We start from the raw sequence: 17848 nt of genomic DNA, 5'->3' as shown, positions 1-17848 counted from the left end.
CTATTAAATGCTCCCGATGGTGTGCATCTCAAATACTCTCTGACAACTAAGTCCAGCTCCTGGCCTTCATGCATGTCTTAGTTACTAAGCTTGATGAAACCATTTCTACTGATAGAAGGGGCAAAGACAGGTTACTGATGCCTTGAAACCAGTTTCTTCAGGCAAATGGGGTTTGTCAGCCGTGGTTGGTAGCTCATTTAGGAGAAGGAAAACTCTGATCTCAAACCTCCTCTGCCTTGCAACTATACCCACTCATTAGGAAGGCTGTGGGAGTAAACCTCAAGGAAAAATCCAAACCCTAAGGCAGTCCTGCATGGAGTTCAATGCTGACTGGCAACTTTTGCAATGCCACTGGTGACAAACTGTATCGGTCTCTGCTGTTCTGTTGGATTCATCAGCTGTGGGGAGAGGGGGAGCCTGCTGCGTGGGCAACAGTTTGTTCTCCACATCGTACTGCACTATCTTGTGTATCACATAGACAGCTAGGACGCAGCATCCATGGTCAACAGTGATGAACAGAGGTCCTCAGTACTAAAGTAACAGTAGGTGAATAACATAGAGAAGCTGAGTTAAGAGTCAAGGACGTGGCAGCACCACTGGGAAGAGGTTGTGAAAGAAGTGATGGGATTATTAAGTAGATCTAACTTGTTACACAATACCAGATCCAGTTTGCTTTGGAATATGTCCTTCTAACAAGTTATCCAGAAAAGCATAGTATAGGGTGGTTAAGAAGGCCTGTGTTGTTTTTCCTTCATTAGTTGGAGGATTGAGTTCGAGTTGTGAGTAATGTTGCAGCTCTATAAAACTCTGGCTCACCCACTCTTGGAGTATTGTGTTTAGTTCTGGTTGCCTTATTATGGGAAGGATGTGGAAGGTACAGGGGAGATTTACCAGGTTTTGTCTGGATTAGAAAGCATGTCTTATTAGGAAAGGCTGAGCAAGCTAGCGCTTTTCTCTTTGTAGAGTAAGAGGATGAGATGTACAAGATGATAAGAGACAGCCAGGGACTTTTCCCAAAGCGTAAATAGCTAATACAAAGGGACATGTTTGATGGTAAATATAGGAGGATATTGGACGTGGAATGTGCTGACGGTGGTGGTGGTGGTGGTGATAAAGGCAGATACATTCAGAACACTTAAGAGATTCTTTGGCACATGGAGAAGCAAAATGGAAGGCCATATAGGAAGGAAGGGTGAATTAGATCTCATATTGGTTCAAAGCGTTGGCACAACATTGTGGGCTGTTTTATGCTCCATGTTCTGAAACAACCTATAAGCTCTTCACCTCTGAGATTATCACCTGGGCTACCTTTGCTCCTCTTATTTTTCTTGTAGGTGTATCAATTAGAATCCTGTAAGATTATTGATGTAGCTTTTTGATAACCTCCCATTAACTGTGGTGCTGTACTGTCTGCCCAGTGATGTGATGAATGTTTCTTGTACATCACTCTCAAAAGTGACTTCTCTGTTGTTTCCCTCCACTGAAGCAAACCCTGATTTATTACAAAGTGAGGTGAGCTGTATTGACTGTCCAGTGGGGAGTAACAGCACCATCAAGTGTTGTAAGACATGAAAGGCTAGGAGCGGTATATAGACACTCCTTTAACTCTTGGCACCATAATCAGTAGTGATTGTCAGAGGACAAGTGCCGGAAGGAAGTAGGTGCACTTAAAATACTAAAGATTTAGATATATTACAGAATGACCGGTATTTATTTCCTTGTAAAAGAAAAATTGAGGTGGTGCTAAATGAGAGATTTAAGGATTTTGAATGATTTCAAAGTTAAAAGTAAATTTATTATCAAGGTACATATATATGTTACCCTGAGATTCATTTTCTTGCATTTACAGTAAATTCAAAGAAGCAACAAAAAAATCCAAGCAAAATAATAATTATTAATACATAAGTAATAAATATTGAGAATATGGTGCTTGAAAGTGAATCTGTAGATTGTGGGAAGTTACCCCTCTGGTTCAACAGCTTGATGTTTGAGGGGTAATAACTATTCCTGAACCTGGTGGTGTGTGTCTTGAGGCTCCTGTACCACCTTCCTGATAGTAGCAGCGAGAAGAGAGCATGGCCTGGATGGTGGAGTGTCTGATGAGGGATGTTGCTCTCCTCTGGCACTGCTCCTCGTAGATTGTTCAGTAGTGAGGAGAACTTTACCCTGATGGACTGAATGGATTTGATAGATTAGTTAGGAAAAAGCTGTTGAGGACTATTGGATCCTGGTAATTTTTTTGTGATCCAGAGATTCAGAAGTCAATAATAAGGCATGATGCATGTTGTTTCCAGCTGTGTTACATGAACAGAGAACAAACAAGAAGGGCTGATTGAAAACGTCATGGACATCTACAAAGAACTAGCTGCAACTAAAAAAAATAATATTCCAGTGATAACAATTAGCCTGTACAATAGCTAGATTCAGGTATTTTAGTGTAGCCCTTAAATGTTGTTTGGTGGAAAAGGCAGTCTTGATTATGCAGCTGAGACAATTATTATCTTGCATAGACAACTAATGAAAGAATAGATTGGTTATACAAGTTTTTGGTGAGGCTGCACTGTATATAGTTCTGGCCACCCTGTAGGAGGAAAGATGTTACTAAACTAGAAAGTGTGCCAAAAGGATTTACCAGGAATTTCCTACATTTGTGGGATTGAGTTACAAGGAGAGGCTGCAAAGACAAGAACTTTATTCTCTGGAACACAGGAAATTGAGGGGTGCTCTGATAGAGGTGTATCATGAGGGTCATGGACCGGGTGAAAGAACGTAGTCTTTTCCTAGGGATGGGGTAAAAGCAAGAAGACATAGGTTTAAGATTTGAGACGAGCAGTTTAAAAAGGACATCAGGGACAGCTTCTTCACACAAAAGGCAAATATGTATTTGGAATGAGCTGCCAGAAATGGCGGCTGAGGTGGACACACTAGCAACATTTAAAAGCCATTTAGATAAATATGTGGATAGGAGAGGTTCGAGAGCTATGGGCCAGACATGGGCAGATGGGACTAGCTCACTGGACAGCACAGTCAGCATGGATGAGTTAGGCTAAGGGGCCTGTTTTCATGCTGTGTAACTCTAACCATTAAGGTTGTCAAAGTTTTCGATGTCTTGTACAGCTGGAAGTCCTGGAAAGAGTGACGTTAACAGACATTTCTTCAGGGAGGGAATAGTTCAAGACTACAGATTTGCTTTCCTGAAGGTCATTGGACCAGAAGGATTTTAAGTAATTTTTGACACCAGCTTCCTAATTCCGGATTATTTAGTTAGTTAATGTCCCTTGATCATTAATGCAGTGCTCTAAGGTGCTAATATAGTAATGTAACTACTACGCTTTTGTGCTAGACTGTCACGGTTCCACTGTTCCAGCCTCTGAGCCATTAACTGCTTCTCCCTGTGTCGGTACTGCCTGACCTGCCAGGTGCTTTCCATTTTTTCCCAGTTTTCCATCGTCTTCACTATTTTGCAGTTTATTTTGCATCTATCAGCATGACCACCAAGCAGCTTGTTTGCCCTTTAGAGGGAACAAGGTTATCAACATAACCTCATCAGCTTAAGAGCAACACACTCAGAGTGCTGGAGGAGCTCAGCAGGTCAAGCAGTGTCTAAGAAAAGGAATAAAGAGACAACATTTTGGGTTGAGACTCTTCAAGAGTCCTGATGAAGAGACTTGGCCCGAAACAGCGACTGTTCATTTCTTTCCAAAGATGCTGCCTGACCCGCTGAACTCCAACAGCATTTTGTGCACGTTTCTCTGAATTTCCAGCACCTGCAGAATCTGCTGTGTTTCTCATCAACTTAACCTTTGTTGCAATTGTTTTGAAGAATGTCGAGAAGGCCAGCATTTATTGGTCCTCCTTGCATGTCATTGAGAAGGTGGTGGTGGTTTAACCACAGCTGTCTTTCTGGTGAATAGAGTAGTTTGCTGGGTTTAAGCAGTAGCAGTGAAGTACTACCAGTACATTTCCAAGAATGATTTAAGACAACCAAGTGGGAAATGCTTGAATTTCAGGAGACATTGAGGCAGAGATTATCATGTCATGCCATGTAAAGAATGTTTTTAAGAAATCAAAAAGAGTTCTGGAAAAGGGGATATGCCACAGGAGTGTTGCTGTTACAGCTTGGGGCGTTCCACAGATCAGAGTTCAATTCCAGTGCCGTTCTGTAAGATGTCTGTGTACGTCCTCTCCATGAAATGTGTGGGATTTCCCTGGGTGCACTGGTTTCCTCCCAAAGTCCAACCAGTACTGGGTAGGTTAATTGGTCATTGTAAATTGTCCCATGATTAGGTTAGAGTTAATCAGGTTTGTCTGGGGCTGCTGGGGCAGTGTGGTTTAAAGGGCTGGAAAGGCCTACTCCATGCTGTATCACTGAATAAGATGATAAGATCAAATAAATGGCAGGGACAGTTAGAGAGCAAATGTGTCTCCTCTGCTTTAATTGGTAAGTTTTTGAAATTGAAAGAATCAGGAAAGCTGTTGGAGCAACATACAAAGTGCTGGAGGAACTCTTCAGATTACAGCATCTGCACTCTTGTGTGTGTCTGGGCTCAGCTGAAGGATTTTTTAATGTCTGGATTAATGCTATCAGTGGGTTGCCCTTAATACATCCTTGTGTATGTTGTTTGTTAACACAAATGACACATTTTGCTGTGTTTCGATGTGTATGTGATCAATAAATCTGAATCTGCCACATTTCTCCTGCCCTTTGCCTTTTCTATCTATCATCTCCCAGCTTTTTACTTCATTCCCCCTTCCCCACCCACCTGGCTTCACCTTCACTTTCTAGCTTGTCTTCCTTCCTCTCCCCTGTCTTTTTATTCTGGCACCTTCCCCCTTCCTTTCCAGTCCCAATGAAGGGTCTCAGCCCAAAATGTCTACTGTTTATTCTTTTCCGTAGATGCTGCCTGATCTGCTGAGCTCCTCCAGCGTTTTGTCTGTGTTGCGGCTGCAGTGTTTCGGTTCTGTGCTTATCATTAACTTTCCCTGTTACTTTGTCAAACAGATTGACAAGATCTTCTCCGGTTTTGGTGTGGACCAAGCACACACCAAAACTAACAGAAAGGAAAATGGTTTGGCCTCCAACCCACAGAAGCAAGTCAAGGTGAGAGCTTTATACCAGACGTTAGGCTTGTTCCTATTCTTCAATGTGGTCCTGACTGGCATCCACAGTAACTCACTCAGTAGCTTCTAATCATTAGGTTTGAGTCACTAATCCAGGGTGAGTATAGTCCTGATGTTGGCTGTGCTACCTTTTGGATACAGGCAGTCCCCAGGTTACGAAAGAGATCTGTTCCTAAGTCTGTCTTTTAAGTCGAATTTGTAGGGAAGTTGGAACAGGTACATACGGTTCTTATTTAGCGTCAGTTAGTCAGATGTTTGCCTTAGTATATATTTTACCTTTCTATGCAGAACTTTTCTTTTTCTCATCATAGATTGCCTTGTAGCAGCTGAGGCCCTTGGTAACTGTATGTTAAACTTTGGTGAACCTCTCTGTATTAAGATCTTGCTCCTCTAACTTTGCCATCCCTGCTTCCATGAGACAAAAGGTTTCAGCTAACTCTTTCGTCAAAAACTTCTTTGGTTCTGAGGTTTTTAGGTCCCAATCTTCTTACTCAAATGTTATCATCACTTTATCTTTTAAAATTGTTCCGATCATTGACCGACTGTAGCCTAACGCTTTTCCAGTGACCGATGGCGTTTCACCTCTTTCCGATCACTTTATTATTTCCACTTTATTTTCAATCGTGATATAGCAAGCACCTGTGGTATCACAGCCACGCAATAGAAGAGTTCAAACTCAAGCCATCAATCTACAGTTGACCACAGTAGAATTTGTCTTCTGCTGAGTGAACATGTAGGGGGCAGGCAGCAACTCTGGCCTGGATGCCACTCCCCACCGCCCCCGGTGGAGTGTACCAACTCTGTCGCCTCTCTCCTGGCAGCTGTAAACAGATGACACTGCGGCTCGAAGCCTACACCTCACATATACAAGGTGACAAGCACATATAGAATATCAGTAAAATACAGCCACCCGTATTTACAGTCCACACCCTCAGTCCATTGAATGCCCAGAATTCCGCAGTCGACAACAATAGGTGCTAGCTGTCCACTTTCTAAGCCTCTTATAATCTTCCACACCTCCATCATACTACCTCTCATCCTTCACTCCGTATAATAATCATCTACTTTGTTTCTATGTCTAGGCCTCTCTGACTTTGGAGGAAAAGCAGCGTCTGGCTAAGGAGCAGGAACAGGCTCAGAAACTTCGCAACCAGCAGCCGCTTGCCCCAACAGCTGTCAAGGTTTCTGCTCCCAGCTCACAGGTACATCTTTGCAGAGCTGGTGTAACTCCAAGAAGTCATTAGGGCCAGTGGTTGTGGCAGAGGAGACCAAACCTATAATTCTAGCATTATTCACCCTGATTTTTATTTACCTCTTTTGTTTTACTTTGACAGCACAAGTTACCACTCTTGGAGTACTGCATAAAACGTGAGCATTGTAAGCATCGTAAATGTCATTTAGTCACAGGAGAAAATAGATTTCAGGCCTATTGTCACTTCCCAAATAAAATGTAGAACTGCTGGAAGTAATTGAAGTGAACTTGAAGAATGGGATTGAAAGGGATAGTAAATCAGCTGAATGTCATGGCATAGTAGACATGATGGTCTGAATGGCCTAATTCTGTCCCTGTGTCTTACGGTCTTAATGTCATGGAGAGATTGAAGGGAAATGTGTATAAGGAATATGTGGAATTAATAAGAAGTGGGGTAAAGTTTGTGTTCCATGAACAATTATTATTGACCAACAGAGATTATTGGGAGCTTTTGGGAACAGACTTGTGAAATTTTTGTTTGGATATGTACTGTACCTGGGTAATGGCCACAAGAGGTGATTTACTAGAATAGCAGTGATGGGAGACTTCAGTTATGAGGATAAAGCGGAAGGAAATGCTATTCTTCAGGGAGTGAAGAAGATTTAAGGTGACATTTAGTAAATGTTGGTAACTTGGTTTCTTCTTGTCTGTTGTACTGAGCTACAGTAAAAAAAAATGCTTTGCATGCCATCTATACTGATCATTTCATCACATCAGTACCTTGAGGTAGTACAAGGGAAAACGCTAACCGAGCACAGAGTAAAGTGTTACAATTACAGAAAAAGTGCAATGCAGGCAGGCAGTAAGGTGAAAAGCCATAATAAGGTAGGTTGTCAGGTCAAGATCTTAATCTCATGCCATCTTAACATACAAGACAATAGTCTCATAACTGTGGGGCAGAAGCTGTCCTTAAGCCTGGTAGTGTGTGCTTTCAGCCGTGCTTTCATTTTCTTGCATGCATTTACAAGAAAATGAAGGAATACAACAGAAATTCTGAAAAACTATGCATAAACAGACTGGCAAACAAGCAATGTGCAAAAGAAGACAAATTAGAGTTGCTAAGTCCTTGGAAGTGAGTCCGTAAGTTGTGGAATCAGTTGTGTGTTGAGCGAGTGAAGTTATTCACACTGGTTCGGGAATTTGGAGCCTGATGGTTGCGGGATAATAGCTGTTCCTGTCCCTGGTGGTGTGGCACCTAAGAGCCCTGAACCTCCTTCACAATGGTAGTAGCAAGAAGAGAGCATGGTCGAGATGATGATGGTCCTTGTTGATGGCTGCTGCTTTCTTGGGGCAGTGCTCCTTGTAGATGTTCTCAGTGGAAGGAAGGACTTTTCCCAGATGGACTGAATGCCCTAATTGGTATCACCAGTATCTGGGAAGAGCTGAGGAAGGTGGTTTGCAGCATCATAGGCACAGGACATCAGATAAGCATTCCCAAGAAAATCTAATTTAACGCACACTGTACGCAATTTTTACAAGTGAGAACATACGACTATAATGCTGTTTTGAAGTGATTTCTGATGATGACCATTTAAACACAGAGCTTCTCTGTTCCATTTTCTGTTTACAGACAAAAGACCTGACGAGCAGCCTGTTGGAAAACATGACGTCCATGAACTCGATCTCCATCAACTCATCCAGGCCAGGCTCTACACAGACTGCTTCTTCGAGTGGCTTTTCTGCCACCGGCCCAGCAAATAGCACCATGGGGTTCGCCAGACCCAACACCAGCCTCAACGCCTTAGGGGGCACAAGCAACGGGGGAGTCTTCAGTTCCACCTCACCTTTCCAGGCCTCTTTCGCCATGGGGATGGGCAGCACAGGGCAGAACTTCTATGCCACCCAGGGGAGCTCCAGCATGAGCTGGATGCCCGTGTCGTCGTCTGCCAGTCTCCCAGCTTTTTCCGGCATGGGTTCTCTGAGCCAACCCTTGCGCGCTTCAGCGCCACAGCCCAGCAAAGCCGTGAACATGTCTGCTCTAGACAACCTGCTGGGCCCTCAGAAGAGCAAAGTCAGCATGAACCAGATGGTCCAGGTGTCGCAGATACACACGGCACCTCAAAACCAGTGGCTGAACCAGTTTGTTCCTGCCCAGGGCTCTCCGGCTGCCAACAGCCCAATGGGAGGGCCACATCCAAGGGCCATGGGGCAGCCAGCATTCCCTGTGACCCCTCTACCGGCCAACCCATTCATGTCGCCCCAGAACTTTGCCCAGGCTGGCTTGCCCACGAACTCCACGCCGTCCAGCACGTCAGCCAATAACGACTTGAAGGACTTGTTCGGCTAGTAATTTCCCACCTTTGCTGCAAACATTTTACTTCATTTCCCCCCCCCCCCCCCCGGATAGAGACCAATTAAATATGTTTCAGTTCCATTTGGGTACTCTATGCTTTTATACAGAAGTTGTTCCATTTTCTTTGCTGCTGTGAAACCCACATGGCCTTACGCAATAAAAGCCACAAACTGCTTCGAAAACGTATCCCATGTGTCATAGGTGATCTTAAAGTTGTTCTTTAGCTGGGTGTTGCAGTGAGGAGGTTGTCCACCTTCTAAATTCCATCCAGTGAGATGCTGCCTATCTGGGATCAGTTCTGGAGCCTTACTTAATGTACAGTGATATTGTGCAATGTAATTTATTCCATGTCTTGTCCCACAGTTTCTGTTGAAATGGCACTAATATTAATGTTACCACCTTGGCTTCTGATAAGTGAATCTACATTGCCTGGAGGACAGAGTGAGGTAATTTACAGTAACCACCTGATCTCTCCATCTCCTTCTCATCCGGCAAGAAGAAACATAAGCCACTACAAAGAGCTTCTTAAAATTCGCAGGAATATCTCTGATCAGCCAAGCCACGGTTCAGACCCAATGTGAATACTCTTGACACTAGCATTATGGCCTTTATGGATACTGAATTCCAAAGTAACTAAACAAAGAAACATTCCTTTTTTTTAGTTCTAAGATACTTGAGTGTCTTCTTTAAATTGTCTTCGGGTCATTTTTAGGTATTCTGTTTGATTGTAATGGTTTGCTGATGATAAAATATATTGTGTGCATATTTTGGCTAAGTCTTTGTGATGAATTCTGCGAAAGTTCAAAATATACCTTGTCCTGGCATGGTGTTATTGTAAATCAGTTTTGCTGAATGCTGAATTACTTTAAAAAGACAGGAAATATTCTTCTATGCCATTTCAGATTATATGTATAGTGTTCAGCAACTTTAAATCACTTTATACTGTAACAGGAGAGGCTGGTATAGTTTTGGAAGTTAGAAAGTGAAAATACCAGATTAATTTAAGGAGAAAAAAAACAACTTAAGATGTTTTAACATTAAAGATGAAGAAAAGCCAGCCAGCATGCTGTGTGTATGCAGATTTCTCGTGGGTGGGAGGGGAATGCAGAGTAAGACTGACATTGCAGCATCCTTGGCATTAATGCTGGTGGGTGTGGGGGGAGAGGTTTCTTACTGGGCAAACTGGAAATGTGACTGTTGCAGGCAGACATACTATTGTCTGGAGAAAACATTCCCAGAAACACTGGCAGTCAGCATACTTTAAATCCGTCCATGGCCAGTCAGATGTTGATCTTGTGTAGATTGTGAATTTAAATTGGCTTATTATTGTCATGTACTGAGATAGTGAAAAACCTGCTTTGCTTCCTCTGGTGCATGCCATCCATACAGATCATTTCATCACGCTACTGTGCTGAGGTTGCATAAAGGAAAATAATAACAATGCAGAATAAAGTGTGACAGAGAAAATGCAGTGAAGGCAGACAATAAGGTGCCAGGCCGTAACAAGGTAGGTTGTGAGTTCTAGTTCAAGTTTATTATCATTCAGCGGTCAGATGTATACAGCCGAACAAAGCAACGTTCCTCTGGACCAAGGTACACAACGTAGTATATATAACACACACACACTACCACAAATAAGTGATTTGGGAGATCAATAGGATCAATAAGTTGTCTTCTGAGTGAAACATTAAACTGAAGACCCACTTCAAGGTGTGAGGGATCATTTGGCACCATTCTGGAGAGGAGCAGACCTCTTCCATCCACTGTCAGTTTAGATCTCCGAACGCTCCATGAATGCAACTAACTCACTAATCCTCTGTTGCATTATTTATTTATTGTAACTTATAATAGTTTTCTTATGCTCTGTACTGTCCTGCTGCCACAAAACAACAAATTCATTACAAATATCAGTGATGATAAACCTGATTCTGATTGGCTATTACCAAAATACCTTTCCCTATTGAACATGGAACACAACAGCACAATAGAGCCTCTATGACAACCCTTTAACCTACTCCAAGATCAAATAGTGTTCATAGTTTCATTGCCCATTCTGAATCTGATGGGTGGGGGGCAAGATACTGTTTCTTCAGGCTCCTTTACCACCACCTCAATGGTAGCGATGAGGAGAAGGCATGTCCTGATGATGGGAATCTTTAATGATGAATGCCACCTTTTTGAGACATCGCCTTTTGAATGTGTCCTGGATGCTGGGGAGCCTAATTCCCATGATGGAGCTGGCAGAGTTTACAACTTTCTGCAGCTTTTTCTGATCCTGTGCAGTGGCCCGTCCATACCAAATGATGAAGCAACCAGTTAGAATGTTCTCCACAGTACTTCTATAGAAATTTGCAAGTGTCCTTGGTAACATACGGTGCCTATAAAAAGTACTCACCCCCCCCCCCTCCTGGAAGTTTAATTTTTATTGTTTTACAACATTGAATCACAGTGCATTTGATTTGGCTTTTTTGACGCAGATCAAGAGAAAAAGACTTTTGTGTCAAAGTGAAAACAGATTTTCTACAAAGTGATCTAAATTAATTACAAATATAAAACAAAATAATTGATTGCATAAGTATTCACCCCCTTCAGGTCAGTATTTAGTAGAAATGCCTTTGGCAGCAATTACAGCCTTGAGTCTGCGGATAAGTCTCTATCAGCTTTGCACATCTGCATATTGCAATTTCTCCCCATTCTTCTTTACAAAACTGTTCAAGCTCTGTAAGATTGCATGGGGATCGTGAGTGAACAACCCTTTTCAAGTGCAGCCACAAATTCTAAATTGGATTGAGGTCTGGAATCTGACGGCCACTCCAGGACATTACTTTTGTTGTTTTTACGCGATTCCTGTGTAGGTTTGACTTCATACTTAGGGTAATTGTCTTGTTGGAAAACAAATCTTCTCCCAAGTGGCAGTTTTCAAGCAGAATGCATCAGGTTTTGCTCCAGGATTTCCCTGTATTTTGCTGCATTAATTTTACCTTCAACCAGCTTTCCAGACCTGCTGCGGTGAAGCATCCCCACAGTATGACGCAGCTGCCACCATGCTTCACAGTAGGGATAGTGTATTTTTGATGATGTGCGATGTTTGGCGTTTAGTCTGATGGTCAAAAAACTCAGTTTTGGTTTCATCAGACCATAGAGTCTCATTCCAGCTGACTTCAGAGTCTCAATGCCTTCTGTTAAACTCTAGCCAAGATTTCATGTGTTTTTTTTCAACAGTGGCTTTCTCTTTGCCATTCTCCCATAAAGCTGTGACCAGTGAAGCACCCGGGTAACAGTTGTTGTATGCACAGTCTCTCCCATTTCAGCCACTGAAGTTTGTAAATCCTCCAGAGCTGTCATAGGTCTCTTGGTGGCCTCCCTCACTGCTCCCCTTCTTGCACAGTCACTCAGTTTTTGAGGATGGACTGCTCTAGGCAGATTTACAGCTATGTCATATTCTTTCCATTTCTTGATGATTGACTTAACTGTACTCCAAGAGATATTCAGTGACTTGGAAATTTTCTTGTATCCATCTCCTGACTTGTGCTTTTCAATAACCTTTTTGCGAAACTGCTTGGAGTGTTCTCTTGTCTTCATGGTGGAGTTTTTGCCAGGATACTGACTCACCATCAGTTGGACCTTCCAGCTACAGGTATATTTTTACTACAATCAATTGAAACACCTTGACTGCACACAGTGATCTCCATTTAACTAATGATGTGACTTCTAAAACCAATTGGCTGCACCAATGATGGTTTGGTGTGTCACATTAAAGGGGGTGAATAATTATGCAATTGATTATTTTGTGTTTTATATTGGTAATTAGATCACTTTGTAGAGATCTGTTTTCCCTTTGACACAAAAGTCTTTTTCTGTTGATCAGTATGTTTTTAAAAGAAAAAGCAAATTAAATCCACTGCGATTCAGTGTGATAAAACATGAAAGCTTACGGGTGGGGGGGGGGGTGAATTCTTTTTATAGGCACTGTCCCAACTCTTAAAAGCTCCTAATGAAATACAACCACAGTCATGCCTTCTTTCTAATTACAGCTATATGTTGGGCTCAGGAAAGATCCTCAAAGATCTTGACACCCAGAACTTGAGAGTGCTCACCCTTTCCACTGCTAATCCATCGATGAGGACTACTGTGTGTCCCCTCCAAAGATGACTCCACACCCTTTTAAGCAATGAATTAAATCTTACTGAGTTGCCAACTTTCTTTTAGAACATAGAACATTACAGGCCCTTGATCCAGTTCCAAGTGCAATCTAATATAGACATATGGATGAAAAAATAAGAGCTACCTATTGAATGTCCTTAATGTATCCACTTCTACCACCACTCTGTAAAATCCTGTCTTGACACTGCACTGTACTTCCCTCCAATTGCCTTAAAATTATGTTCTCTCATATTAGCCATTTCCCCCTGAGAATACTGTATGGCTGTCCATTCTATTAATCCCTCTTATCATCTGTACACCTCTCATCTTCCTTCGCTCCAAAGAGAAAAGCCCTACCTCGCTTAACCTCTCCTCGTAAGACGTTCTCAAATCCAGGCATCATCCTGGTAAACCTCCATGTACAATAGTGTACTGCCAGATAATGCAGGATCTCTAGTGAAAGTCATGCTTCATTTGAACCTTTTGTCATTGCTCGTGACAAACATGTTAACCTTTTAAAATGGGGTTCATGTTAACCTTTGAAGAACTATATATGCACAGTGGAGCATATTCTCTCTGCTTGTATCATGGCCTGTTATGAAAGCACTAATGCCCAAGAACAAAGGAAGCCTACAAACAGTAGTGCACACAGACCAATCTATCATAAGCAAAGCCCTCTCCACCACTGAGCACATCTACAACGAGCACTGCCACAAAAAAAGCAGCATCCATAATCAAGGATCCCCACCATCCAGGCCATGTTTTCTTCTCACTGCTGCCATTGGGAAGAAGGATCAGGTTCAGGAACAGTTATTACACTTCAACCATCAGGCTCCTGAACCAGCATGCCTAACCTCACTCACTCAACACTGAACATGCTGTACTCACTTTACAGGGACTCATATTCTCAGTATTTATTATTAATGTTATTATTTTTCCACGGCTTGTCTTCTTTTTCACATTGTTTTTGTTTGTTAATCTTTGTGTGTAATCTTTCATTGATTCTGTTGAATTTCTGTTCTACTGTGAGTGTCTGCAATAAAATAAACCTGGGTAGTGTATGGTGACATATATGCACTTTGATAATAAATTTACTTTGAACTTTTGTCAGAACCCAAAATTGTTGGTGATGTACAGAGGAAAGAATGAAATTGAAATTTGTGCTGAGATGGGAAATTAAATAACAAAGGGGTCGCTATTGTTTGTGATATTGTCATAGAGCACTGCAGCACAAAAACTGGCTCTTTGGCCCATCTAGTCTATGCTGGCCTGTTTTACTGTCTCATCCCAAACTAGACATGCACCCAGACCAGTGGAAACGTTCCACTCTCATAGCCCCTCTGAATGATGAAGTTCCCCTCAATTTTCCCTTAAAATTTCACCTTTCATCCTTAACCTATGACCTCTAGTTCCAACCTCACCTAACCCCCAGAGGGTGATTATATAAAAGGGGGTTTTCTATCTATAAGACATATAAAACATAGGAGCAGAATTAGGCTATTTCTCTTAATGAGTCAGCTCCGCTATTCCATCATGGCTGATTTATTATTCCTCTCAAGCCCATTCTCCCACCTTATCACTGTAACATTTGACATCCTGACTAATCATGAACCTATCAACCTCTAGTTTAAATATACCCAATGACTTGGCCTCCACAGCCGCCTGTTTCAATGAATTTCACAGATTCACCACCCTTTCACTACCAGGCAAGCCCCTTGATAATGGGGCAATAAATATTTGCTCTCCCAGTGATGCATAACACACTGTGGCTCAATATACTAAAGCTATTGGGCTACTAAAGATAAAGATATTGATAAAAACATAATATTTATTAACAGTGCACTTCATTATGGAAATATTTACTGACAGTATTAGGAGAGTTATCTTTTTACAGAATCAAATTTTACTTGACTGAACTAATAAACTTGCATCTGTTTTTTTTTTGTCTCCATGCGCTCTCAATAATCAAGCCAGTACAATCAATAGAATTATTGAGTTGTGTAACTCATTTCCCCACCTTCTGACTAAAGAAATTCTGCTTCAGCTCGGTTCTAAAGGGACGGACTTGTATTCTGAGGCTGTACTGGCCACTGTGCTACTCCTTTGATAACCCAACTTGGTTGAACTAATGCTTTGTACTGCTGTATAACAAAGTTTATTTCTTTAAAATAGCTATAAAGACCAAAATCCCATTAGCCTTTGTGATTAATGTATTTACCTGCCCAAGGCTTTTGACAGTGTCGAGAACTGGTACCAAACCTCCATCTGCAGCCTCACCGGAAGTTTATACTATCATGGTATGATAGTGTTCTTCTGGAAGCAAGTGAAGACAAATTTCATTGTATCCTCCCATGTCCATGTGATAAATCTCAAATGGCAAATCTGAAAACTCATATTGGAGGACCATTCCAACCTGATAGCATGAACATTGATTTCTCTAACGTCTCCCCCCTTCTCTCTTGTTGCATTCCCCATTATCCTCCCACCCCTTCACACCTGCCTTCTGCATCCCCCGTCCTCACTTCTATAACCCACTAACATCTTGTAACAGCTGCTACCTTCTTCAGCCCTTTACCTCTTTCATCTATCACCTCCCAGCTTCCTAACTTCATCCTCTCCCCATAAGGGAATAAGACAGAGGTGCAGAATTAGGCATTGGGCCATCGAGTCTTCTCTGACATTCCATAATGGCTGATTTATTATCCCTCTTAACATCAGGATGCTCTTTATCAACTACAGCTCAGCATTCAATTCCATCACCCCCTCAAAATTAATAAGTTCCAAGGCCTTGGCTTCAATACCTCCTTGTGCAATTGGATCCTGGATTTCCTCACTTGTAGACCCCAGACATTTCAAACTGGCAATAACATCTCCTGCATGATCTCCATCTATACAGGTGCACCACAAGGCTGTGTGTTTAGTCCACTGATCTATTCACTATGACTGTGTGGCTATGCAGGGCTCCAACGCTATATTCAAGTTTGCTGATGACACCACTGGTGTGGGCCGAATCAAAAGTGGTGATGAATCAGTATCTAGGGGGGAGATTGAAAATCTGGCTGAATGGTGTCATAACAACAAACTCACACTCAGTGTCAGCAAGACCAAGGAACTGATTATAGATTGCAGGAGAGTGAAACCGGAGGTCCATGATCTAGTCCTCACCCGAGGATCAAATGTGGAGAAGGTCAACAACTTTAAATTCTGAGGTGTTACTATTTCAGAGGACCTGTCCTGCACCCAGCACTTAAGTGCAATTATGAAGAAAGCACAGTAGCACCTCTATTTCCTTAAGAGTTTGCAAAGATGTGGCATGACATCTAACATTTGACAAAAGTATAGATGTGCAGTGGACAGTACATTGACTGGCTGCATCACAGCCTGGTATGAAAACACCAATGCCCTTGAATGGAAAATCCTATGAAAAGTAGTGGATATGGCCCAGTCCATCAACCATTTGCACATTTACATGAAAGGTGTTGCAGGAAAGCAGCATCCATCATCAGGGACCTCTACCATCTAGACTGCTCTCTTCCCACTGCTGCCATCTGGAGGAAGCCTCAGGACCCACACCACCAGGTTCAGGAACAGTTACTGCATCCCAAAAGCAGATAACTTCACTCAACTTCACTTACCTCATCATTGAAATGTTCCCACAATCAATCGTCTCACTTTTAAGGTCTCCTCATCTCATGTTCTTGATATTTATTCCTTATTTATATTATTGTTTCTTCTTTTTGAACAGTTTGTTATCTTGTGCACTGTAGTTGAACGTCCTAGTTTGGCAGTCTTTCATTGATGTTAGAGTAACTGTTCCAAAAATTTGTTGAGTATCCCCACGAGAAAATAATTCTCAGGGTTGTACATGGTGAAATATATGCACTTTGATAGAAGAAAATTACTTTGAACTTTATTGTTACTGGACTGTCCTGAGGGACATGGACAAACTTATGCTCACATGCCAACTATTTGAATATTCCAGTGGGGAACTGAATAATCCAGGGCAAGATCCATTTGGGAATGTCCTAGAATGTCTCATTATAGGAGAGATCTCTTCCTCTGGGATGCAGGAGGGACCTCACGCTGGGAGCTGCTGTCTGCGTTAGTCTCCTGATGTAAGAGGGGCACTGGGGACTGAGTGAACAAGTCGGGATATCCTGTTGCAGCTGGACAGGACACTGGTGAACTGGTGATCAAAGCTGAGTTTATTCTCTACACCAGGTCTGAGTGTATACAGGTGCAGTGAAAACCTTACTTGCAACTGCCTCACGGGCGCACAGCATCAGATAAGCAGAAATACAGCATCAATTATAGATCTATAACCTACACGATTATAGAATTTAGTGCAGGAACAGGCCCTTGGCTGAACTACTTAACTGGGTCAATTTTCAGCCATGGGGAGAGGAAGCACACAGTGATTTCCCCTGGGAGGCAGAAAATGTGTTGTGGATGTTGGAATCAGTTGTTTTTATGCTTTAATACGATATTAGCTGAATTAATGCAAGATCAAAATTGTAGTTTTACTAACACACAATTTGTAGTTTTTAACTTGTATATGTTTTACAATATGTGATGTTTGTCTCCACTTACTGGCAGACAAGTGGTATAGCAGTTATATAACAGTTCGTCACCTTTTCATATTTCATTGGCAAAGTGTTAGCACATTACACACATGCCGGGATTATGTAACTTTTAATTGGTTCCTTCTTATCTCGGGAATTTGACTTAGCTGAAGTATAAAGGTGTCAGCCCCTGCAAAGGCAACATCTTTTTAAAATAAATAATCATGAAGCAGCAGGTTTTCTCTCATTCTTGAAATAGTGGCATATCTAGATAGTAGTGATAGGATTGGACCGAGCCAGCATGGATTTACCAAGGGTAAATCATGCTTGACTAATCTATTGGAGTTTTTCGAGGATGTAACCAGGAAGTTAGACGGGGGAGATCCAGTGGATGTAGTGTACCTCGATTTTCAGAAGGCATTTGATAAGGTCCCACATAGGAGATTGGTGGGTAAAATCAAAGCTCAGGGCATCGGG

The 17848-nt window shown here is 42.1% G+C and overlaps 1 protein-coding gene across 3 annotated transcripts in view; it reads left to right on the top strand.

The window, feature by feature from the left end:
- The window catches only part of scyl2 (SCY1 like pseudokinase 2), a 90790-nt gene extending 81349 nt beyond the window's left edge, over positions 1 to 9441 (top strand). For all 3 annotated transcript variants that reach the window (XM_073058775.1, XM_073058776.1, XM_073058777.1), the window contains 3 exons: positions 5003 to 5101; positions 6204 to 6323; positions 7944 to 9441. In XM_073058775.1, coding sequence (XP_072914876.1) covers positions 5003 to 5101; positions 6204 to 6323; positions 7944 to 8660 — 936 coding nt within the window. In that variant the 3' untranslated portion in view covers positions 8661 to 9441. The remainder of the gene's footprint in view (positions 1 to 5002; positions 5102 to 6203; positions 6324 to 7943) is intronic.
- The last annotated feature ends 8407 nt before the right edge of the window (positions 9442 to 17848 follow it).

This window comes from Hemitrygon akajei, chromosome 10, assembly GCF_048418815.1.
Source record: "Hemitrygon akajei chromosome 10, sHemAka1.3, whole genome shotgun sequence".
NCBI classification, from domain to species: Eukaryota; Metazoa; Chordata; class Chondrichthyes; order Myliobatiformes; family Dasyatidae; genus Hemitrygon; species Hemitrygon akajei.
This window is presented reverse-complemented; position numbering and strand designations above follow the sequence as displayed.